The 22,980-nt window shown below is 36.5% G+C and overlaps 2 protein-coding genes across 4 annotated transcripts in view; one reads left to right on the plus strand and one right to left on the minus strand.

Annotated features, from left to right (window-relative positions):
• lrrc56 (leucine rich repeat containing 56) overlaps positions 1–2,098 on the minus strand; it is a 22,411-nt gene extending 20,313 nt beyond the window's left edge. The window contains exon 1 of one of the 2 annotated variants that reach the window (XM_079859719.1): positions 1,961–2,098. The gene's annotated coding sequence lies outside the window, so the exon portion shown is untranslated. Of the gene's footprint in view, positions 1–1,942 lie in introns of both variants that reach the window. The other variant, XM_079859718.1, reaches the window with a different exon arrangement.
• The window catches only part of hrasa (HRas proto-oncogene, GTPase a), a 27,675-nt gene extending 6,404 nt beyond the window's left edge, over positions 1–21,271 (plus strand). Inside the window, exons 2-6 of one of the 2 annotated variants that reach the window (XM_079859724.1) lie at positions 3,974–4,115; positions 6,828–7,006; positions 17,043–17,202; positions 19,167–19,291; positions 20,495–21,271. In XM_079859724.1, the coding sequence (XP_079715850.1) occupies positions 4,005–4,115; positions 6,828–7,006; positions 17,043–17,202; positions 19,167–19,286 (570 nt within the window). In that variant the 5' untranslated portion in view covers positions 3,974–4,004 and the 3' untranslated portion in view covers positions 19,287–19,291; positions 20,495–21,271. The remainder of the gene's footprint in view (positions 1–3,973; positions 4,116–6,827; positions 7,007–17,042; positions 17,203–19,166; positions 19,292–20,494) is intronic. The other variant, XM_079859725.1, reaches the window with a different exon arrangement.
• Positions 21,272–22,980: the final 1,709 nt, after the last annotated feature.

The raw sequence follows: 22,980 nt of genomic DNA on the forward strand, positions 1-22,980 counted from the left end.
TTTTTATTTCGGCTCCCAAGTTAACAGGTTTGAGTTTGCACACTGCCTGCGTGAGACACGCGTCTCAGGCATGGCTCGAGCCACGCGGAAAACGCGTGCATGCTAGAAATAGAACCGACGCCTAAGTGTTCCAGCAACGGGAGTGTTCTCTGGCTAGAGCGCAGAACAGCGGAGTTTGTATGGGCCGAAGTGCATGCCTGAGCTTGTGTTTTGGGTTAAGCTGCGTTGCTTTGACATTGTGGAAAATAGAATAATAGAAACAAAATGTATTAGCCTTTTTACCCGTTATTATCAATCTAAATTAATTAATTTTAATTTAACTTAATTTCTTTTTTCTTTATTTAAATTTCGTTTTTCTTTATTTAAATTTCGTTTTTTATTTAAATTTAGTTTTTTCTTTATTTAAATTTTGTTTTTCTTTATTTAAATTTTGTTTTTTATTTAAATGTCGTTTTTTCTTTATTTAAATTTCATTTTTCTTTATTTAAATTTAGTTTTTCTTTATTTAAATCTACCCTTTACTGTGTCAGTAATTTGTTAGTCAGAAAAATATTAGACTACCTTAAAAGTATTGCTTAATTTAACAGACCTGTGTGTGTGCGTTTTATATCACTAGTGCAGTGTCCGTTCTCGGAGCATAAGCCCTGCCCGCATGAGGCGCCGCTTCCCGCTCGCGCTGTTCTGTAGTTTATTAATTCTGAATGTGTCGCGTCTCGCGTGTCCATCTATATTGCACCAAATGCGACACTGCACTCCCTTGTGAAGTCGATTGGATGAACGGTTCTCGAACTAATCAAAATGCAAACGGACATACAGACACATAGAGATTCCTGCCTTTATTAGAGAGAAGAATATGTTCAGCACCCTCTCTCCGAAGCTTCGAATATTCGATGTTCATTACTACCGAAGCTTCGAAGCTCAAAAAATGGTATTCGGACCAGCCCTAGTTGTTTCGTTCAAACATTATGGACCATGGCAAGCAGACTTTGACGTTCACGTCATCAACCTACACCTTTGTTATTGTAAGAGCTTAGCGACCCCTAGCTGCGAAAAAAATTACATATTGTAGCTTTAATGTTATTTGCGTCTTTTCAGTTTCGAGTAAACTAGTAGCCTAGTTGTATCATTTCTTCCAATACGGCCCTCTGTAACTGGTAGGCGTGGCTTGGGAGTGGGGCAGCGAAGCAAGTGCATTCTGGGAGTTGCTGTCTTTCATCCACATGAGCCAAAAATACATTTTCTGGCTTTTCTCAGTCTAGAAGGCACCAACTTCTAAAATAATTTCACATTTCTACTAAATAAATTAACCAATTTAAATACACATTCATCTTTCCAGCGGTGAAATATCCCTTTAAGGTTTAATTATACACTTTATTTTAAGGTGACGTAGTCATTACATTGTACAGTACTTACTCAAATTTTAATAAGCTACTTGTACTTACTATAGAGTTAGGGTTTGGTTTAGAGTTAGTTACTTTTAATTATGCATAATTTACTATTATTACTATGGTAAGTACATGCAGTAACTAGGACTGTGACTGTAAGGAAATTTTCCCACCAGTTAATCGATGTGTGACAACACTGATAATACCTCACTTTTAACTCGCTAATTTATTGCGGAGCAGAGCGGATCATAACCGACCAAGAGAACTGAACCACAGCAACTTTATACAAAGGAAATTAATAACAAACACCTGTGATGATAAATGAATCTCCATAGCCGCTAATAAGAGGCGGAAAAAACAAACAAAGGGAAACTAGCCTAATGTAGAAACTAAAAGTCCATGAAAATGAAACTAACAGAAAAATAATTGTTACAAGAACATTGTTGAAGGTGTTTACGTGTATATGGTGTTATGAAACATTGTCACGTTGTCAGTATAGCATCATGCATGTAAATATAGTTCCCCCCAAAATAAAAATTCTGTCATGATTTACTCACCCGTGTGTAATTACAAACCTGTATGACTTTCTTTCTTCTGTGGAACACAAAAGAAGATATATAGTAATCCAATGGGAATGAAACCATATGAATGAAACAACATCAACCCCCCAAAACTAGCAACAACCAACCTATGATAGAATAACCAATGAGGGTGAGTGATGGACGGTAGCTGGATCACATTCAGAGTTAGAAATGTTGTTTTAGACCATGTTGAAACTTGAAATGAAACCCACAAAATAATCAGTTATCAGATAAAAGCTGGGTGTGCTGCAAGCTCGGGTCTTGTTTCAAGTGCCAGAATGCTTTTCATATTTCATAGTTTATCTCCTTTGCATCTCTATGAGAGTTTGTTCACTGAATGCTAAACAGTGGAAGATGGGAGATTATTCCCAGTTTCCTTAGGATAAATTCTCCAAGTCTCTTGGTCTTGGATTACCGCAATCCTAAAGGCCGTGATACACCAAGCCAACAGTTGGCCAATGTCAGGCTGTCGTTGAGGATCTTTCGGCCTAGTTTTTGCAGTATGTTCTGCGGCTTTTTTCCGGTGGCCGATTGAAAATGTTGAATCAGTGGCGGAGACCGTAAATGAGAGAATTTATTTGATTCGTTGTGTGTTCTCTCTCACATAATACTATATAAATTAGGGATGCTAACGATTAATCGATGATTGATTCATTTTCGATAATAATTTAATCGATAAAACTAAGCAAGGTCGTGCTGTTAAACCGAGAAACACGTAAAGCAGACATGAGGAGAAATTAAACGAGCGCGCCAGAGTTATGTTTGGGATTATTTTATGTTTAAAGGCTAGAGTTACACCCTCATGACTATAAGTTTGCGTGTGCATTCGCAGCAGTTTGTTTTGTGCAAATGTCAGTTAATATTGTGTTTTTTGTGTAGGGCTGTATCTGATTTATCTCATATAGGATGCATTTGGACTACATGCATAAGGATGTAGTGTAACAACGCCCATTTCCAGGAATGCACTAATATTTTGTTGGTAGTACCAGTTTGCAACAATTATTAGTTAACACTAAGTTGTCAACACTTCGGAAAAAATTAGATTTTGTCATTACACTACATCCTTATGCATTGCTTTCTGCCAGGACTTTTACGTGCTTTTCCCAAATAACGTAAGGGACCGTTATCTGAGTACAGAACCTATTTGTACTACTGTAGAAGTTTGGTACTATTCTGGCCATTATTAGTGGGGTAATTTACGGGATACATCGTTGGATCCGTTAGCGCCTGCACTAAGCCATTCGGCTGATATCCCTAAATAAGCTCTAACTTTAATAATGTTTGACCAAGGGAAAAAAGGCTTCTGGGGCAGTGTTTGGCTTGAGGTCATGGTGCAAAGGACCCTAGGTTGATTTTACTCCGAACCATCCCTTTAAATCATCAAAACGCACCCCAGATTGGCTGTTCAGCTTAGCGAACCAGTGTATAAGATAAAAAATGAAAGTGAATGAAAGCAAGTGAATGATGAAATGCTGTTTTTTTACGGTTTGTATATCTGCATTCTCTTCCTGTTTTCCTCTTTTAAATGACTCATGTAGACTACTTTCACCTGCTGGAATGGATATTTACTTCCTCTCATGCAGGTGTAGAACGCACATGCTAGTTGGCGGTTTACTGTAGTGTTTGTGGTGTGTTCAAGTGCAAGTTTTTGGCCCAGAATCAGGTAACATGAGGCAAAAGCACAGTTGGCTTTCACTGCCACAAGTTCTTTGATGTCGGTTTGGTGTGCCTGGGCGTTTACATAGATGAATAGCTAAAGAAATAGGTAAGGTGCAACATCTTGTAATAATTTGCAGACTTAAATAGTCAGCGATTTGGAAGTCGGACAATAAGACTTTGGACTTCTTTTATGCTAATTTCAAAAAAGCACTGCTTCGCCAACAAATATTTAGTCAAGCCAAGTCACATTTATTTATATAGCACAATCTTATATAGATTTGAAACATCACTGAACATGGAAGCAGTGGGAGGTTTGTTGTATTGATGGTTTTGCTGGTTTCTCCTCAGGTGTGGTGAGAGGTTGAAGAGGCGTGAAGGAATGACTGAATATAAACTGGTGGTGGTGGGTGCTGGAGGCGTGGGCAAGAGCGCTCTCACCATCCAACTCATCCAGAACCACTTTGTGGATGAATACGACCCTACTATAGAGGTAACGTGTGTGTGTGTCTGTGTGTGCGCACATTCAGTGATCTCAGCTAGTGATATACAGTATCATCTATATAAATAATATATATATGCTAAGGATGCTGATACACATAATCTAAAATCGTCAGGTTGTTTTGACTCATATTAGTACATTATCAATAATATATCTATTTGTTTTAACCCCGTCAGCTGAAGCTGTTAAGATAATTCAGTTAATTAATTAATGCTACACTATGTAACTCTTTTTATTAATGAGAGAACGAGAGAGTGCAAAAAGAATCCATCTTCCAAACCATGGGCCCTATCTTACACCCGGCGCAATGCAGCGGCAAGCGCGGCCCAAGTGTTTTTTGCTAGTTTTAAGCCTGATGCAGTTATCATTTTCACATCCTGCGCCACGTTGTTTATATAGCAAATGGATTTGCGCCCATCTGTGCGCCCATGGGCGTGCTGGTCTGAAAACAAGGTGTGTTCAGGCGCATTGCTATTTTGAGGCAACTGAAATAGACATTGACCAACAAAAACCTGGTCTAAAGTCAATGGCACATTTTTTTTTTTTGTTATTTACACAACGCGCTTACACTCTGCTTATTACACACACAAAGCGCAGCAGCACACAAACATGCCAAATAAAAAATAAAGGATTACAATGTAAAATATTAATATTGTGTACATAAAGATATGGTGTAATCCGGCTTGTCCCGTAGATGATCTGCTTGGCCGCTTTAACCATCTGCGGTTAAACGAAAGGATCCGGTTCCTCTCTGGAGAAGCGTTCAGTTTTTCCGTTTGCAAATTCCGTCATGTAAATAGCGAATCCGCCATGGCGTGAGCGCAACTGGCTTTTAAAGGGAATGGGAGATGAGACTCTGATTGGTATATTGCACGTTACGCCCAAAACACACCCATTACTCATTAAGAGAATAGGAACAACCCTTTTAGACCATGCGCCTGGCGCGCCGACCATTTTTCCCATTGTTAAACTAGCAAAAGTGAATTCAAACACGCCCTAAGTGAACTTACGCCGTGCGCTAGACCATGTGCTTAGATCCTTAAAATAGGGCCCCATGTCTTTACTTTACTCAGATACACTTTGAAAAACCGTAATTATTTCTATTTTAGAGTGATTGGGCTGGATTTCATGGGAAATTGCATACATAATCATTTTGTAACGGTGGTGGCCGCCCTAAAATGAATAAATTATTTTAAAGAAAAACTTCGGGCGCCAGACAGGATTAAAACCTGTCAAAAATATAAATTAACCCAGGATAGCAAAATATAAATGAATAACCACCTGTGCATTTCACATCACATCAATGTAGTGTTAAGATGAAAGTTAGTTGTTAAAACAAGCAAAATATTGACCATGCAAAACAGCAAACTTCCAGGGAATTACCAGTTGTTAAACCAAATGAACAAAAAAACCTGTCTGTAATAAAACCTGATTCAACATTTGCTTGGCTTGACACCAACATTTGTAAGTATTTTAAAGTGCCCTGTAGATGGCTCATCCCAAAGACATCCCAAAGCCAATTCATGTGTGAAAATGATTCTTCATGCTCCTCCCAACCATTCTTTCACAATCTGATCCTGATGAATCTTGACATTGTCATCCTGGAATATGGCCATGATGTGTCTTCCTACATGAATGTTCAAGAAATGAAAAGCTACACACTCCATCAGTTAGGGTTAGAAGTACTGTTTCTAAACATATAACAAGCTAGAAACTCAATAATCACTGCAAAAATGATCCAATCATAGACTCTTAAGCATTTGCCAATTTAAATCCAAACAGTGACTTTTTTTTTTTTTTTTTTTATTTGGCCGGGCAGTGTACTATTATAATATATACCGTACTAATTTCATTTTAATTTTAGTTAAAGTTTAGTCATTTTGTTATGTTCTTATTGTTTGTTTTGTCATTTTTTATATTTATTTTATATTTATAGCTTTAATATTATTATTTTTTTAAGTTTTCGTAATTTTATTATTTCCACCTAAACTTATTTATTTCTGTTAATTGCTGAGGCAACATTCTACTTTTTGTTTCTCTAATATTTACATCTTTATTTAATTTAGGTTTATTTCATATGCTAAAAATGATTTTTAATACTTTCAGTTAACAATAACAAATGAATCTCTTGCGTACTGTACGTTATGCTTTATTATTGTCCGTCTGTTCGCTATATATCGCATCAGCGTTGAGGGACCACTACAATCTGGCCCTTCCATTCACTCGCTCTCTCTTTTCCTCTGCACACCCAGTGTCAAATAAACCCCAGGAGTTTCCCCTCGGCCTGCGTTTGCTTAAAGCGTGAGGGATGTGTGTGTGTGTGTGTGTGTGTGTACGTGCTTCTACATGTCCCTCTTTCTCTCTCTCTCTGCTCTGTTTTCCCGCCACACCCGTCTCTGGACAAACAATGTCCTTTTTATGGCTGAAATTGCTAACACACATGAGCACAGACACGCAAGCTTTTGTGTCTGACTGGACACATCTCCACAGTCCGTTTGGTGTTTCAATCCTTATAGTTTCATCCCAAAATTCTTTATCGGGCACATTTTTAGAAAAGGAATTTAAAGACCTCAAATCAAGTTCATGGCTGTGAAATAACTAAATATTTTTGGCTCTTGAGTAAGAAAAGACTCTATGTTATCTGTCTTATTGAGGAACGCAAGCGTGAGTTGGGTGTTGATTTGTCTGGGTGTCTCTGTGCAGGACTCCTACAGGAAGCAGGTGGTGATTGACGGGGAGACGTGTCTTCTGGACATCTTGGACACTGCAGGTCAGGAGGAGTACAGCGCCATGAGGGACCAGTACATGAGGACAGGAGAGGGATTCCTTTGTGTCTTTGCCATCAATAACACCAAGTCCTTTGAGGACATTCATCAATACAGGTGTGTGTTTGTTTTGTTTATTTATTTGATAGGGACAAAGCACGTTAATGAACATTTAGTATAAAATACAAAATGTAAACAAGCCGGATTATAGCAACATTGCTAATTTACATCCGCAGTCCCTAGGCAGGTATACACAAGAACAAATCCTCAGCTATACACACAACACTACAAAGAGACAAATACCCCAAACACATTATTAAAATTTATAATTAAAATGTTTACACAACTGATTCGTCATAAGCCACTTTTTCAGATGATATTTAGAAGTGTGATAAGAAGGACATTGTCTTATTGACTGTGGTAAACTATTCCAGTATTTGCTCCCTATTACAGATAACACTTTCTGACCAAAAGATGTTCTTCTATACGGCACCTCGTAATCCCCTCTAATGATAGACCTGGTACCAATACCACAATCTGTCCTGTTTTATAAATTCATTTAACGGAGGTGGGGCAAGCCCATGCCAACCCTTATAAATAAAACAAGCATATTTTAATTTGTTAAAATTTTCAAAACTCAATAAATTGTGTGTTTTTTTAGAATGTTACATTAATGAAATGTGTGTGTGTGTGTGTTTTGTTTTGGCCTGACAGTTTGATCTTCAGATTTTTACCCTTGGGAATATGTCCTCAAAGTCATATTTCTTCAATCTTATTTTGAAACAAAAAAATACATATATCAGAAGAAATTTTGGGTGAAAACAATGATGAAATTGGATTAGGCTGGTGGTTTAAATTACCTTTAAGACTTCTGTGTCGTTGCTGTCAGGTGGAAACCTTGTATGTCCAAAAGCGCTACTTTTCAGGAAATGGAAAAAACACTATTTTTTAAAAAATAATTAAACACTGTGTTGTCAAAGTTGATATTGTGGCTTTATATATGGCACTCGCATGTGTCATTACATTATTAACATTTGAACAAAAGCAAGCTCAAATTGAGTTACAAGTTTTTGACCAGTGAGTGACTTAAGTTTATAAGTTTATAGGTTATAAGGTTTACTGTTGCTATATTTATCAAGGTCCCGCCCACACTCCCGCTCCTGCAGACTCATTCGCAAGCACAGCTGTCAATCATGAGGCTACACTCCGTTTTCATATCATGAAATAACTAACTAAAACCAAACTTACTGGAAAAACTAACACTTGAACATATGTATGCATGATAAGAACTACCTAAAATGACAAACTATTCTGTTTGAAGTGTAATCGGATTTTTTAGTTTGGCTCACGTCCCATTTGATTACATGGAGAGGGCGGGGTTTATAACTTTTATAACCACTTGTGTGCTGCGCACCGGCTATTTAAGACAGGATTGGCTATGACTCGACGGCAAATGCTGGACTGAGACAGTTTTCTCCTCAAATACATAAAAGATTAGCCTTTATATATATTGTGTATCTTATTATTCTTCCTATTTAAATGACTGTATTTTGTCCACACAAATTCTCTGAACAATAGTAAATGTGACTGCATCTTAACAAATAGTCTGTTTGTCTACATTGTACATTAAAAATATTTTGTTTATTTATTTATTTGACTCACATTATCCATTATATGACCCCTGAAGTGGGTGAATATCATGCAATCTGTCTGAAGTGCCCCTATTATGGTTTTTCGAATATTCCCTTTCATGCAGTGTGCAATATAGCTGTCTATGAATGTAAACAGTCTGCAAAATTGTCGAAAGTGCACGATAAATAACGTTTTTGTCTCCCAAAAGTAAATCGTCAGGAATTCCAGTCTCACTTCCGTGACCTGCATTCGTATCACAGTAACAAATTTGCATAATGTCCGTGCTATGATCTTCATTGGCTGCACACGAGCAACATCTACTTTGACCCGCCCTTAAACGCTGTAGCTGGTTCATGTTGTGTACATGTCAAGAAGACACTGGTTTCTGCTCTGCTAAAGCAAATTCTCTTTGTAAACACTTCCAAAGAATGATGATGGGAAGAGTCAGTAGCCGCATTTCCATTACCCTTCAAATTGCGCAAATTGAAATTGCGAATAAGAAATACGCCCAACAGAAAAACGTGAATTTCGCAAAAACTTCCATATATCAAAAAAAGTGTTTACGCTCGCATGAGGTGGTTTTTCAGGCAGTTCAAAAAAGGAATATTTGGCAAAACTGCAATGGAAACAGTTTTTGCACATTTACAGGTCACCTGACGTATGTTTGGACAGAAGACGAGACAAAGTTCTTTATTAAACTCATAAAAGACAAAAGATTCATGGGAATACTGGATTCTAAACCACTAAGAAATGGCACAATCAAGACCTCGAAGCAGATACCAAATGCATTGGCTTCGATATACGTAAACCTACCAACATCCGTTTTGGAAGGATTTATTGCGAGAGGAAAAAATTACGTTTCAGTCGCATAACATCGGTTAATGGAAACGTCGTCATTTCGCAATAGTTTTTTTATCGACATTTAGAAAATATCGCAAAAGTTTTGCAATATTGGGATAGGATTTTATTTGGACCAACTTGCTCCTCAAATTTACAACCTGTAAGTTTGATTAATTATTGATGTATATATTTTTTACGTATACGGGTGTTCAAAATGTTATTATATTTAATTACATATTGAATTTATGTAATTGTATAATTTATCTGTTACTTTTAAATATGTCTATAATTTAAAATATAATTTATTATTGTATTATCTTTTGTGGGGGTGAAATGTGACCTGGCGTGTACAAAAAGCCAATGTGTTAAACTACAATAGCACAAAGTAGCATATTGCTCCCTTACGTGAGACCATCAACCCTGTGACCTCCGTAATCACGTTGGCATTGCTTCTGATTCACACTAGTATTGTTATTAGTACTCACCTCTTATTGTTATTTATCAGCTTGTTTGACGTCACAACAGAAACGCAACATGGATTACACAGTTGGATGCTCAAATTGGATCTTTGACTGAGGATTCGTTGTGTAATATTCAGTAGTTGTGCTTAAAAAGGACAGCAGAAAGTGAGATGGAGTATTATAGTGCAGTGCCAGTGAAATCGATCCCAACTCAATTAGACTAAAGGAGAGAGAGAGAGAGAGAGAGAGAGAGAGAGAGAGAGAGAGAGAGCTTTCAAGGACATGAAAGGAGAAGGGAAAAGGAGGATAACTGTATTATATCAATCAGATTGTTGTTTGTGAATAATGGGGTCTAGATAATGGGTTTTTAATGTAAGAAGTACAGTACAACATGGGTAATAGTAATGCACTGTTTAATATCAGCCTCAGATGGCAGTTGTGTACATACAATATTCAGTTTGCATTATACTTTATTCACATTTGGCTTGAAATCTTGTAGGTTATTCTATACAGGTTAGTCTTAATATATCTGTATGGTATATTATATTGCTGTCTGTTGCCTAGATTTACATTTCACATTACATTAATGCAGTTATCAGATAATTTGTGACTTAAAAATGTTTGACCAGTTTATGAATTTCTTGGCATTCGAACCTATGAGTTTGGCGTTGCTAGTGCCAAACTCTACAGAAAGACAGCAAACTAACCATCATCAGAGGCAAACCAACACTGAGTGGGGTCCCCAAGCAAAATTAATCAATGAGGCCCTTTTTTATATGTATTTTAAATATGTTTTATATATAATATATATACGATTTTTTTTTGTTAATATATCTTTGTTACCTAGAGATATTATTATACAAAATTCAAAAAGTAGTCCAAACACAGAACATCTAACAGAACATAAGTTGTTTCATTTTTACAACATTATATGATTATTTTTTTTATTAACGAAATGTCAATCTTTATCTTTATAACAGAAGATACAATACAATATAATACAACAATCTTCAAGATACAGTAAATCTTCAAATGTGTAACAGATTTTCACCTTAAAAACAGTCATTTGCGTGGTGGAACAAGCAATGCTAAATAGAAATATATAGTTAGCATCTTAATTTAATCTTTGTTTTATTATTTTATTAGTTTTAACTAATTATTAACTCAACAAATTTAACGTAAATAGCTGGATACTTATTATTAATTAAATAATGTCAACTATAGTAAATGTATTGATTAGAGTTGCCATAGACTAAAGATTTTTCTGGTCGAGTAATCGCATGTTTATATTAATTTCTGCTTAAATACTTGGTGCATGGAGGAATATAGCCTATTCTGCACTCAAGCGCATGCATAAATCTTGCCGCAAAAGCAGGCTAATGATAATAAATATGTCTTAAAAATAACGAGGCATTTTAATTGTTTATTAATAAACTAGTGTTTTCTAAATCAGTGTCGGCTGCAAACATATCTCCATACATCTTTCATACAGATTACATAATCAGATGATATTTGCTTTCGATTTGAATGTTTTCGTTTAAAAGTGGACATATCAAGCTTTATATAGATATATTTCTCATGTATGTGAGGCTAGTATAGAAACTATGTTTCTGTTTATTTTTGAGACGCGCTCCAGTTCACGGAGACCATGAAAGTAGTCAATTGTACCCTGATTGTTTTATTTTATTTTACGAAAGCACAAAATTTTCTTGTTATTGTGAGTTTACACAAATAAAAGTAGTTGCGACTGATGCATTATTCTTTTTTTTTTGTATGGCCAGAAATGATGGAGTATTTTAAGTTGTTTCCACTGTTTATAGGAAAATGCAAGTAATCGCGCCGGTGCCTCCATGTCATGCAGTGCGCGCGCCACACTCCACACAAACACTTGGATATGCACCTAATAATCACAAACATTTATCTAGGTTAAAGTTAGAGCGAGCGGCCATGCCAGACTGATAAGTCATTTTCATGTTTAACAAATCAAATCGTGCATTTTCTACCTACCGCGAGTAAGTGCTGCGCCAGTTTCAAAAAGGTGGCTGAGGCGAGACGGTAAAAGCATAACCAGCGTAACGAGAGATGGGTCCCACTAAGGGGGATGTTGCTGCGTTTTTATATTAACATTCCTGATTGTTTGAATGATCAGCCCTCGGGGGCCCCCTTAAAATGCGGGGCCCCAGGCAATTGCCTGGCTTGGGGCGTCTCTGACCATCATAAAACTACATAATGCATGGAAGACTCGACTCAGAGTTGATTTGAATCGAGTTTGATGTTAGCATGTTTCTACACTAACAACTGTCAGTAGTATTTTAGTAATCATTATAAATTAGGTATCATGCGAATTGCGAAAGCTTAAAAAAACTTTTTGAAATCGGACATTGCGGTACCATGGAAACGATACTTTAAAACCTATTAGCGAGCTCCTCCCCCTTGCTGACAGTGTCATATTACATAATTTATTTTATAATCAAAATGTTTCTAATTTAGACAAAACACATATCAGGCCCTATTTAACCATCTAAGCTCATGGTCTAAAGCGCATGGTGCGAGTGCACTTAGGGCATGTCCGAATCCACTTTTGCTAGTTTAACGACGGGAAAAATGGTCAGGTCAAGTCACCTTCATTTATTTAGCACTTTTAACAATATAGATTGTTTCAAAGCAGCTTTAATAGTGATAATAGGAAATTAAAGTAACAGCCTAAGTATATATTAAGTATACTTGCAGCCAGACTAATTATCAGTATACTTCAAGTGTGTTAATGATTAGTTAACTTGAAGTGTGCTATTTTGAAACAACTAATTTTGTACTAAGTATAGTTTAGTTGTAATTAAATTGTAGTAAAGCATAACTTTAAGTGTATTCAGTGTACTAAATTGGACCAACTTCAAGTATACTTAGTATACTTTAAGTATATGCCTGTGTAGGGACTAATTATATGCTTGATTAGTGATATTAAAGTGTACTTTATTAGTGTTACAAGTACATTACAAATTCATTACGAGTGTCTTTCGAAACATACAAGCAATAAGTGTATTTCTTATATATTTTATTTGTATTTTTTTTGTTTTGTTGGCATTTTCAGCTTTTATTAGGATAGGACAGTAGCCAGACAGGAAGTGAGGTGAGAGAGAGAGAGAGGACCAGGAAAGGTCCACAAGCCAGGGCTCAAACTCAGGTCTCCCGAAGCACATGTCGGCGCACTTGCCCCCGAGACTATCGTGGTGTGATTTGTTTAAGTAAAAAGTATAGGCTCATTAATACCTTTGGCTTATTCCAAATACTACAAATTGCATACTTTGTTTTCAATAACAAATGTACATTATTAGACAAATAAAACTTAGCTATACTTTGTACAAAATACTATTGTATACTATAATGTATTTTGACATTATACACTTTCAATGCATTGTTACAATGATCATTTCCAGCACACAAATATACCTTCAATTTGTAAAAAAAAAAATTAAAAAATAAACTGAATTTTCAATTCAAGTATATTTGTAGAAAATATACTAAAGTACAATTATTTTAAAGTGTTTTAAAAGCTGTATTGTGAAAATAGGTAAAAGCATGATGCTAATATACTTTTAAAGGTCCCGTTGCATGCGATTCCATGTTTCAAAGTTTAGTTAGTGTGTAATGTTGTTGTTAGAGTATAAATAATATCTGTAAAATTATAACGCTCAAAGTTCAATGCCAAGCGAGATATTTTATTTAACAGAAGTTGACTACAAAAAACGCCTGGATTGGACTACACCCCTCTACATCCTGCTTTAGTGACATCACCAGAACCGTGTTTAGACTAAACTCCGCCCACAGGAATACAGGCGTATTGATGGCGAAATGTCAACAGACGGTTGATGTTTATCTATAATCGGATACCGCAAAAGTTTAATTCGAAGTTGTTAGTTTGCTCTGTCCATTTCACCACGGACTGTTTTTCTAACCTGGGATAATATCAAGCAGACTTCTCTCAGCGTTTCATACTGACGAAGGGGGCAATTTCAACTATATTCCAGCAAGCGGTAAGTACAAGTAGTGATTTAATATGGAAGTAGCGATCAACTTCACATCGTTTCTCTTAGTAGGATGAAAATAATCTTACTTAAACTGTGATTAATATACAGAAAGCGATCACAGAACAATCCCTTTCCAATCGGCCAAGCTGTTAATCACACAGCGCGAGTTTATATGGACACTTGCCAAAACTCGTTATGAAATCAATGACGCTGTTACACTGCACAACGAAGCTCTTACTGTATTTATATGCCTCATGTTTGCATTGGTGAAATCATTAGTGAGAGTGCAGAAACTGCGTTGCAATGATAAGATCTTTCACGCGATCAACAGGCTGTCATCTGCTCAATGCTCATCATCACTGCAATTTTCTATGTGATTGAAATAGATCTAAATACTTAAAAAACTTCTCACGATTCGTTAATCCCGATAGCTGTAATAGTAAAAACGTATAATAGCTGTAATAGTAAAAGTTTTCCAGATAGTTCCACATGTAATGCCAGATATTTCATATGCAAGCATGTCAGCGAATCACAGCAGAGGGCGTTTACACTGAAGTCTCACAGCAGACACGCCCCTTCAAACAGAGTGTTCAAACCAGGGAATGAAATCAGGCTAGGAAATATGCCTTTTACTTCTAAATTATAACAATTTTTGATCTAAAAAACATACTAACATTATAAGGGCACCCCTGGAAACATGATAAAATAATTAAAATAATCCATGGAATGGGACCTTTAATATATTTAAAGATTGTACAATTTTTGTTAGTATATTTGCAATGTACTATTGAAAAAGGGAATATATTTCAAATACAATAAAGTATACTTTTTTTTCACTAGGGTGAGATTGTTTAGGCTTTACAGCAGCTCTAGAATAAAGTTATTGTCCAGCTAAAGTTAGTTTTGATTGATTCACTTCCGTTGCAAAGATCATTAGTTATTAACTTAGGGGCCGCTAACACGACACCGTTCTAACAGAAAACCCTTAACGCGCTCCGGCCACTCATTCGCACAACAACGGAGCCTGGTGTCTTGAGAACGCAAACCTTGAAATAGGTTCCAAGGTGCAAGGGTTAATTTTTTTTAAAAAACGTTATCATCTCCGTATAAACTTAAAAAATGTTAACCTGTGAAAACGCTGACGGTGTGCACATGTGTATTACGTGTTTAGTCTATAGGTGCGTTTGAATATATATGTGCGCAGGCTTGTAGTCTTACAAATTGACATCACCAAATTACTTGTCTGGCCTTAAAAATTCATAATACAGAATTTTTTGTCGCTTCCGCGTATCCATGTGAACCGGTCTTCACAGGGGAGAGTCTAGTTGACACTTCAGGACTGCGTTGTGGTCATGTCCAGGCGCAGGTCCTTCATCAGATCTGGAAACGGCGGACTGCGGTAAACCTCGGAATAAACAGAGAGACTATTAATGTATGATGTCCATTCTTCTTATGATGTAACAAGTACATCAGGATTTATGGGGAGTGTTCCTGGTTCCAGCTGACCTAATCTATGCAGCCTAACATATAATTATAGAAGTCTATAATGTGTTATGTGTATGCTCGACCAAAGAGATGTGTTTTTAGTCTAGATGTGAACGGACAGACTGTGTCTGCTTCCCGGACAATGTTAGGAAGACTTAGGTGCCAGAGTTTAGGTGCTAAATAGGAAAAGGATCAACCGCCAGCAGTCGATTTTGATGTTCTAGGTCAGGGATGGGCAACTTCGATCCTGGAGTGCCACTGTCCTACAGAGTTTAGCTTCAACCCTAATCAAACACACCTGAACAAGCTAATCAAGGTCCTCAGGATTACTAGAAAATTGCAGGCAGGTGATTTTTTCAGAATTGGAGCTAAACTCTGTAGGACAGTGGCCCTCCAGGACCGAAGTTGCCCATCCCTGTTCTAGGTATTATCAACTGGCCGGAATTTTGAGATCGCAATAGACATGAAGGACTATAATGCCTGTAGCTCAAACAATAGAGTGTTGGTGCTTGCAATGCAAAGGTCATGGGTTCGATTCCCAGGGAAAGCAAGAACTGATGAGAACTTCCTGGTTCTGGTAAGAACTGTAGCTACTGCGAATTACAACAATTGTAGTTTGTTTATTAAGCGTGCAGGGCAACCACCCATAAGAGCATTACAATAATCTAGCCTTTATGTCATGAACGCATGAACTAATTGTTCCGCATTTGTCAATGAGAGCATATGACGTAATTTAGATATATTTTTAAGATGGAAGAATGCGGTTTTACAGATACTAGACACGTGACTTTCAAATGAAAGATTGGTATGAAAGAGCACACCCAGGTTCCTAACCGATGACGAAGACTTGACAAAGCAGCCATCAAGTGTTAGACAGTATTCTAGGTTATTACGTGAGAATTTTTTTTGTCCAATCATTAGAATCTCTGTTTTTTTCAGAATTAAGTAGTAGGAAGTTGCTAGTCAAACTAGTCATTCATATGCATTCTGTTAATTTTGTGAATTGGTAAGTTTCGTCAGGGCGTGAAGAAATATACAGCTTAGTATCATCAGCATGACACTGAAAACTAATGCCATGCTTCCTAATGATATCTCCCAAGGGTAGCATGTACAGAGTGAACAGCAACGGTCCTAGTACTGAGCCTTGTGGTAGGCCATACTGAACTTGTGATCGATATGACATCTCTTCATTTACTGCTACAAACAGATAACGGTCAGATGAGTATGATTTAAACCATGCTAATGCAATTCCACTAATGCCAACATAATTTGTCTATTCTATTCAATTGTTCGAGTCTATTCAAAAGAATGTTGTGATCGATGGTATCAAATGCAGCACTAAGATCAAGTAACACTAACAGAGAGATAAAACCACTATCGGATGATTTTACACTTTCATTTTTTTTTGCTTCAAAAAGTGCTTCAGTGCTTTTCACTTCACCAATAATCTGCAGAGTGTATTTCAAAGCATTCATGAATTGCAACCATTTAAATTTGGATGGTGCATTTTCACGTTATGCCCAAAAAGAGGGGTGACAGTTAAAGGGTTAAAGGTAAGTCGATTTAGTCGTCAGACATCTTGGGAATGCACTAGGTGTCTTAGCTAATTGTTGAAATTAAGTCGAGTTCCTCCACATTTTGTTCACGATCAAATGTCCGCTCACAGTCTGCAGGTTGTACTTGACTGTGACATTTTGTCTTCGTGCACAGGGAACAAATCAAACGGGTGAAGGACTCCGATGACGTGCCCATGGTGCTGGTGGGGAACAAGTGCGACCTCCCGACTCGGACAGTGGACACACGGCAAGCGCAGGAGCTCGCCCGCAGCTACGGGATCCCTTTCATCGAGACCTCGGCCAAAACCAGACAGGTGAGTCGGATGGAGGGATGAAAGGATTTTCTCAGTCATTTCTAAAGGATTGAAAGAAAATCATATTCATTGATTTTTGCAGCAAAAACTAGTCAGACTGTGTCCAATGTCAAATTTCTATTGTTTTCTAGTTTATTCCAAGTCTTCTGAAGTTATGCGACAGCTTTGTGTAATGAAGACACTGAAACTGAAGTTCTTATTCAGTGAAAATCTTTACCTCTAACAAATGTCATGTGCCAATGTGGTGCACACAGATTATGTTTGATTGTGATTATGCAGAAGTGAGATTGAGATTTGAGTGCTACTGCAGCGGGGGAATTTTCATTTGTGTGAATGTTTGTAAATGTGAATGTCATTCACATCAAAATTAACTACATTAACTAGGCCTGAGACAACATTTGTTAAAAAAAGTTGTCTTGTTTAATTAAGGTATAATTATTGAATAATTAATAAATAAAAGTATTATATTCAGTAATAATATCATGTAATAGTAATTATATTATATAATCAGTGATGGGTGTAATTAATTACTTAGTAATATCATTACTTTTCCCTTAAAAAAGTAAAGGGATTACTCTTCATTTTTCTGTAATTTAATTACAGTTACTTCTGATGTAATTGCATTAAATACAATAGTGCATTTAACATCAAATTGATAAAATGTTTGTTTTTAATGCAACATTCTCCATTTACACTTTCAGTTCGAGAATAATTTATGCAATTGTATATTGTTTGTGTGAAAGAATCAAAAGGTCAGTTTCGTGTCTGTCCTTGTATTGTTCAACTGGTTGAGGTTGATGTGGGATTTAGAACGTAATTAGTAATAAGTAATCTGATACTTTTTAGAGGGAGTAAATAGTATAGTAATGTAATTATACTGTTGAAGATGTAATTAGTAGTTAGTTATTAATTACTTTTATAGAGTAACTTACCCAACACTGTATATAATTACTAAAATCAGGGATGTGATTTTACGCACACACACACACACACACACACACACACGCACACACACTCACACACACACACGCGCGCGCGCGCGCACACACACACTCACACCTTCCTTTTTGGTCCTTAGATGATCACGTCTGTAGAATAAAATGAATAAATATTTAAAAATAAGAATAAAAAGATAGTAATTAAAATTTTAGTAATTTTCTTGTGTGTTTTCATATAGAGTTATATAAATTTGTATTATTTTTTGGTATTTTAGTACATCATGTTAAACTAAATGGAAATGAGAAATTTTGCTTTGGCAACTAACTGAAATAAAACAAGTTTAAGGTTTTTGATGTATTTTATTTTATTTCAGTTAACGTTTATTTTATTTTTAATTAAAAACATTTATATAATTTTAGTTTTATATAATAACCCTGCCTCAAAATAGAAAACACCCCACTGCTGATTGCATCTTTTTGAAGTTTTTCCAATTTATAGCTTTAAAATAGGACAGAATTTTAATAGGACAGAATTTTCGATGGATCTATATTTTGGTTTCTGTGTCTAGAATTTGTCTCAAGGGTTTTATGGTTCTGGGAGATTCTTTGGATTTGCAGTATTTAATACTGTAATTCTCCTCATGGCCACCTACACACACACACACACACACACACACACACACACACACACACACACACACACACACACACACACACAGGATGTGTTGTATAACACTGCAGGGAATGACTCACAGCTGCTTTGTGTTAAACCAATCTGACGAGAACTGCAAGGTAAAGACCAGGACCACACTTTTATCATCTTTTACTCTAGGGGTCACGGTTTCATTACTAGTTGTGTGTTTCCATGTAGTTATTAAGATCTAGTCATTATTTTCGTTGTCACACACATTTGTTACTAATTTTTGAGATGTGTGTAAGTTTCTGACCAATCACTGCTCTTGAAATCTCTTGTTAGCCTCAGCATTGAGGGTTGTCTTTTCTCATTGTAAGTGTACATCTCTGCAGGGTGTGGAGGACGCGTTTTACACGCTCGTACGAGAGATCCGTCAACACAAAATGAGGAAGCTGAACCCCCCGGATGAGAGTGGACAGGACTGCATGAGCTGCCGCTGCGTCGTGTCGTGATTAAGGTGCTTAAACGCACATAATGACATGCCTAATGTTAAGACACAGAAGCAACTGCATAACACATTGGTTTCGGTCTTCAATTTACTCACTACTCTCTGATCACGCAAAATAAGCTGCAAATAATCACAGAATTGCTGAGAAAGGTCATTGATCAAGAGTTGGCAACCTTAGACATGCATGCCAGCACTAGCGAGAGAGAGAAATAATACATTTACATATTTATTAGTCGTGTTTGCTTAGGCAAGCATCACTATCACTATATGTGACTTTCTCATTCATGCTCACTGAGTTTTGTATGAAAAATATTTTTTTCAATAAAGTTTTATAAATATCTGTTAAGCAAATGGGATTTTCCCCACCGTTCCAACGTAATTTTTTTAATGTTTTATAGTCAATTATGCTGAGTTAAAACAACAGAGTTTTCTCATTTTTGATTTACCTGTGATTTACCTGTGATCAACATGAATTTTCAGCATCATGACTCCAGTCTTCAGTGTCACATGATAACACCACTGACTTGCTGCTCAAGAAACATTAACTGTTAATATCAAAGTTGAAAAATGTTTTTAATATAATAATTATATTTTTTATTTTTTATTTGTGATAAATAAAAAATCTGATTACTGTTTGATTTCCATGACAGTTCCATGACCAACAAAAATCCAGTTCTTATATATTTGCCTTTTAATTTATTAATTTAAAAGAAAATGAAAAATGTTGTATTATGGATTTAAAAAAAGAATAATAAATAATTTAGTAAAAATGTATTGCAGTACTAGAAAAAAACTAAAAAGGATGTTGTTAAAATGTTTTTTGCATTTGAAATTTTTATTTTATTTGACAGTGAAATTTCATGAGACCCAAATGTCAGACAAAATTTGAATGGTCCAAAAATGAATCAGTTTCCTAATATAAAACATTTTATTTTACACTGTCCTTGTTACATATGTAACAAATACTTACCGTAGTAATAACAGTAAATCATGCATAATTACATGCTACCAACACTCAATCCACCCTAACCCCATAGTAAGTACATGTTGTTAATTAATATAACTCAGTACTTCAATATATAATTACGCAGTAACAATGACACCTTAAAAATTAAGTGTAACCAAAAACATAATTTTTCTTTTGATTTTGGGGTGAAATATGTTTTTAATTTGATTCACCCATATCTACACTTCCTGTTTTCTGGTCCCCAGCTGACTGGCGTGTGTTGGGAGAAGTTTACCCATGGTCCCGTGCGGCAGACTGGACCCAAGAGGAAAGACGTGCCGTCTCATCTGAACCTGACTGTTAAGGAAAAGCGAGCAAGGCCTCCTGCATAACGAACATTTGAAACCGGAAGGAGTCTTGCGTTGACCACCCGGGTGACCTCTCTGGCTGTCCACGTCTGCCTGATAAACACCACTAATGACTTACTCGTTTATGTTCTTTATTTGTAACCCCAGTGTACTCGTGCTGGGCGACTCTGTGGATTTCTGCTAAATTATTGTTCTTGAAGTCTCAACACTGGTCTTAAAAGGACTTTCTCATGATCTCATGACCTCAACGTCACACAAAAACCTTCCTCAGCTCCGATGGAAAAGACTGGACACTAGTGACCTCATCCCGTGACCCCGCCCCCTCAGTTGCACCTCACAGAAAGCATATATCGGTTGGAGAGAATGGATGTCGGAAACTATGTACAAAATAATCTGGATGGAGTCGTTTTTTTTCTTAACGTGCAGGTTGTTTTAACATAACGTTTGTGAATAGGGCTTTGTGGAAATCGAAACGGAAGCATTAGTTATGTGTGCTGGTGTATGTGTATGTTACGAACGAACGTTACCATTAGAATATTAAAAAGGCTGACTGAATTTTCAAAAATAAAAACTGTTGAGTTGTTTGAAGAAGCTTTTGTTTGTTTTGGAATTCTGTCTGAGGTTATTGTTGCAAAATGTTTTAAAATGTCATAAGATTTACAATCAATGTAGTGGTAAAAAAAGAAGATAACTATGGAAGCTTGTTTCCGCCGACTTTTTATCTCACAATTCTGACTTTTTTTCTCAGAATTGCGTGATATAAAGCTGAAATTGTGTGTTATAATGTCAGAATTGTGTTATGAAGTGAGAATTGCATGTTATAAAGTCAGAATTGCGTGATATAAAGTCGAAATTGTGTTATAAAGTCAGAATTGCATGATATAAAGTTGAAATTGTGTTATAAAGTCAGAATTGTGAGATATAAACTCATAATTGCTGGAAATAAACTTGCAATTTTGACTTTTTTTCTTAGAATTGCATGTTTATATCTCGCAATTCTGACTTTATAACATGCAGTTGGGAGATTAAAGAAAGTCAGATTTGGAAGATATAAAGTCGTAATTGTGTTATTAAGTCAGAATTGCGTGTTTTAAAGTCGCAATTGTGTTATAAAGTCAGAATTGCGTGATATAAAGTCGCAATTGTGTGTTATAAAGTCGAAATTGTGTTATAAGGTCAGAATTGCGTGATATAAAGTTAAAATTGTTTGTTATAAAGTCAGAATTGCGTGTTATTAAGTCAAAATTGTGTTATAAAGTCGAACTTGTGTTATAAAGTCAGAATTGCGTGTTTTAAAGTCTAAATTGTGTGTTATAAAGTCAGAATTGTGAGATATAAACTTGCAATTCTGACTTTTTTTCTTGGAATTGCATGTTTATATCTCGCAATTCTGACTTTATAACATGCAGTTGGTAGATTAAAGAAAGTCAGATTTGCGAGATATAAAGTCATAATTGTGTGACTTTATATCGCAATTGTGAGATAAAATGTTGCAATTATCTTTTAAAATGTTTTATTCTGTGGCGGAAACAAGCTTCCATAGAAAACAGCACCCCTGTGTGACCGTTACATACAGTATAGTGTGTGTGTGTGTGTATATACTCACTGGCCACTTTATTAGGTAAACCTTGCTACCAGTTTGGACCCTCTTTTGCCTTTAGAACTGCTTTAATTCTTCATGGCACAGATTCAACAAGCTGCTGGAAACATTCCTCAGAGATTTTGACATGAGAGCATCATGCAGTCGCTGCAGATTTGTCGGCTGCACATCCATGATGTGAATCTCCCGTTCCTCCGCATCCCAAATGTGCTCTATTGAGATCGGGTGACTGTGGAGGCCATTTGAGTAGTGAACTCATTGTCATGTTCAAGAAACCATGATTTGAGCTTTGTGATATTTGGCGTGTTATCCTCCTGGAAGTAGCCATCAGAAGATCATAAAGGGATGGACCTGGTCAGCAACAATACTCAGATATCCCCGACACCATTACACCACCAGTAGCCTGAACCGCTGAGACAAGGCTGGATGGATCCATGCGTTCACGTTTTTTACGCAAAGTTTTGACCGACCATCTGAATGTTAAAATCCAGACTCGTCAGAACAAGAACTTTTTTCCAATCTTCTATTGTCCAATTTTGGTGAGCCCGTATGAATTGTAGCCTCAGTTTTCTGTTGTAAGCTGACAGGAGTGTCACCGGTGTGTCTTCTGCTTCAAGGTTCGACTTGTTCAGAGATGCTCTTCTGCAGACCTCGGTTGTAACGAGTGGTTATTTGAGTTACTGTTGTCTTTCTATCAGCTGAACCAGTCTGGCCATTCTCCTCTGACCTCTGGCATCAATAAGGCATGTTCTCGTGGTTGCCACACTGGTGAGCCAAAGCATTA

The sequence above is a fragment of the Squalius cephalus genome (genome assembly GCF_949319135.1).
Source record: "Squalius cephalus genome assembly, chromosome: 23".
NCBI lineage: Eukaryota > Metazoa > Chordata > Actinopteri > Cypriniformes > Leuciscidae > Squalius > Squalius cephalus.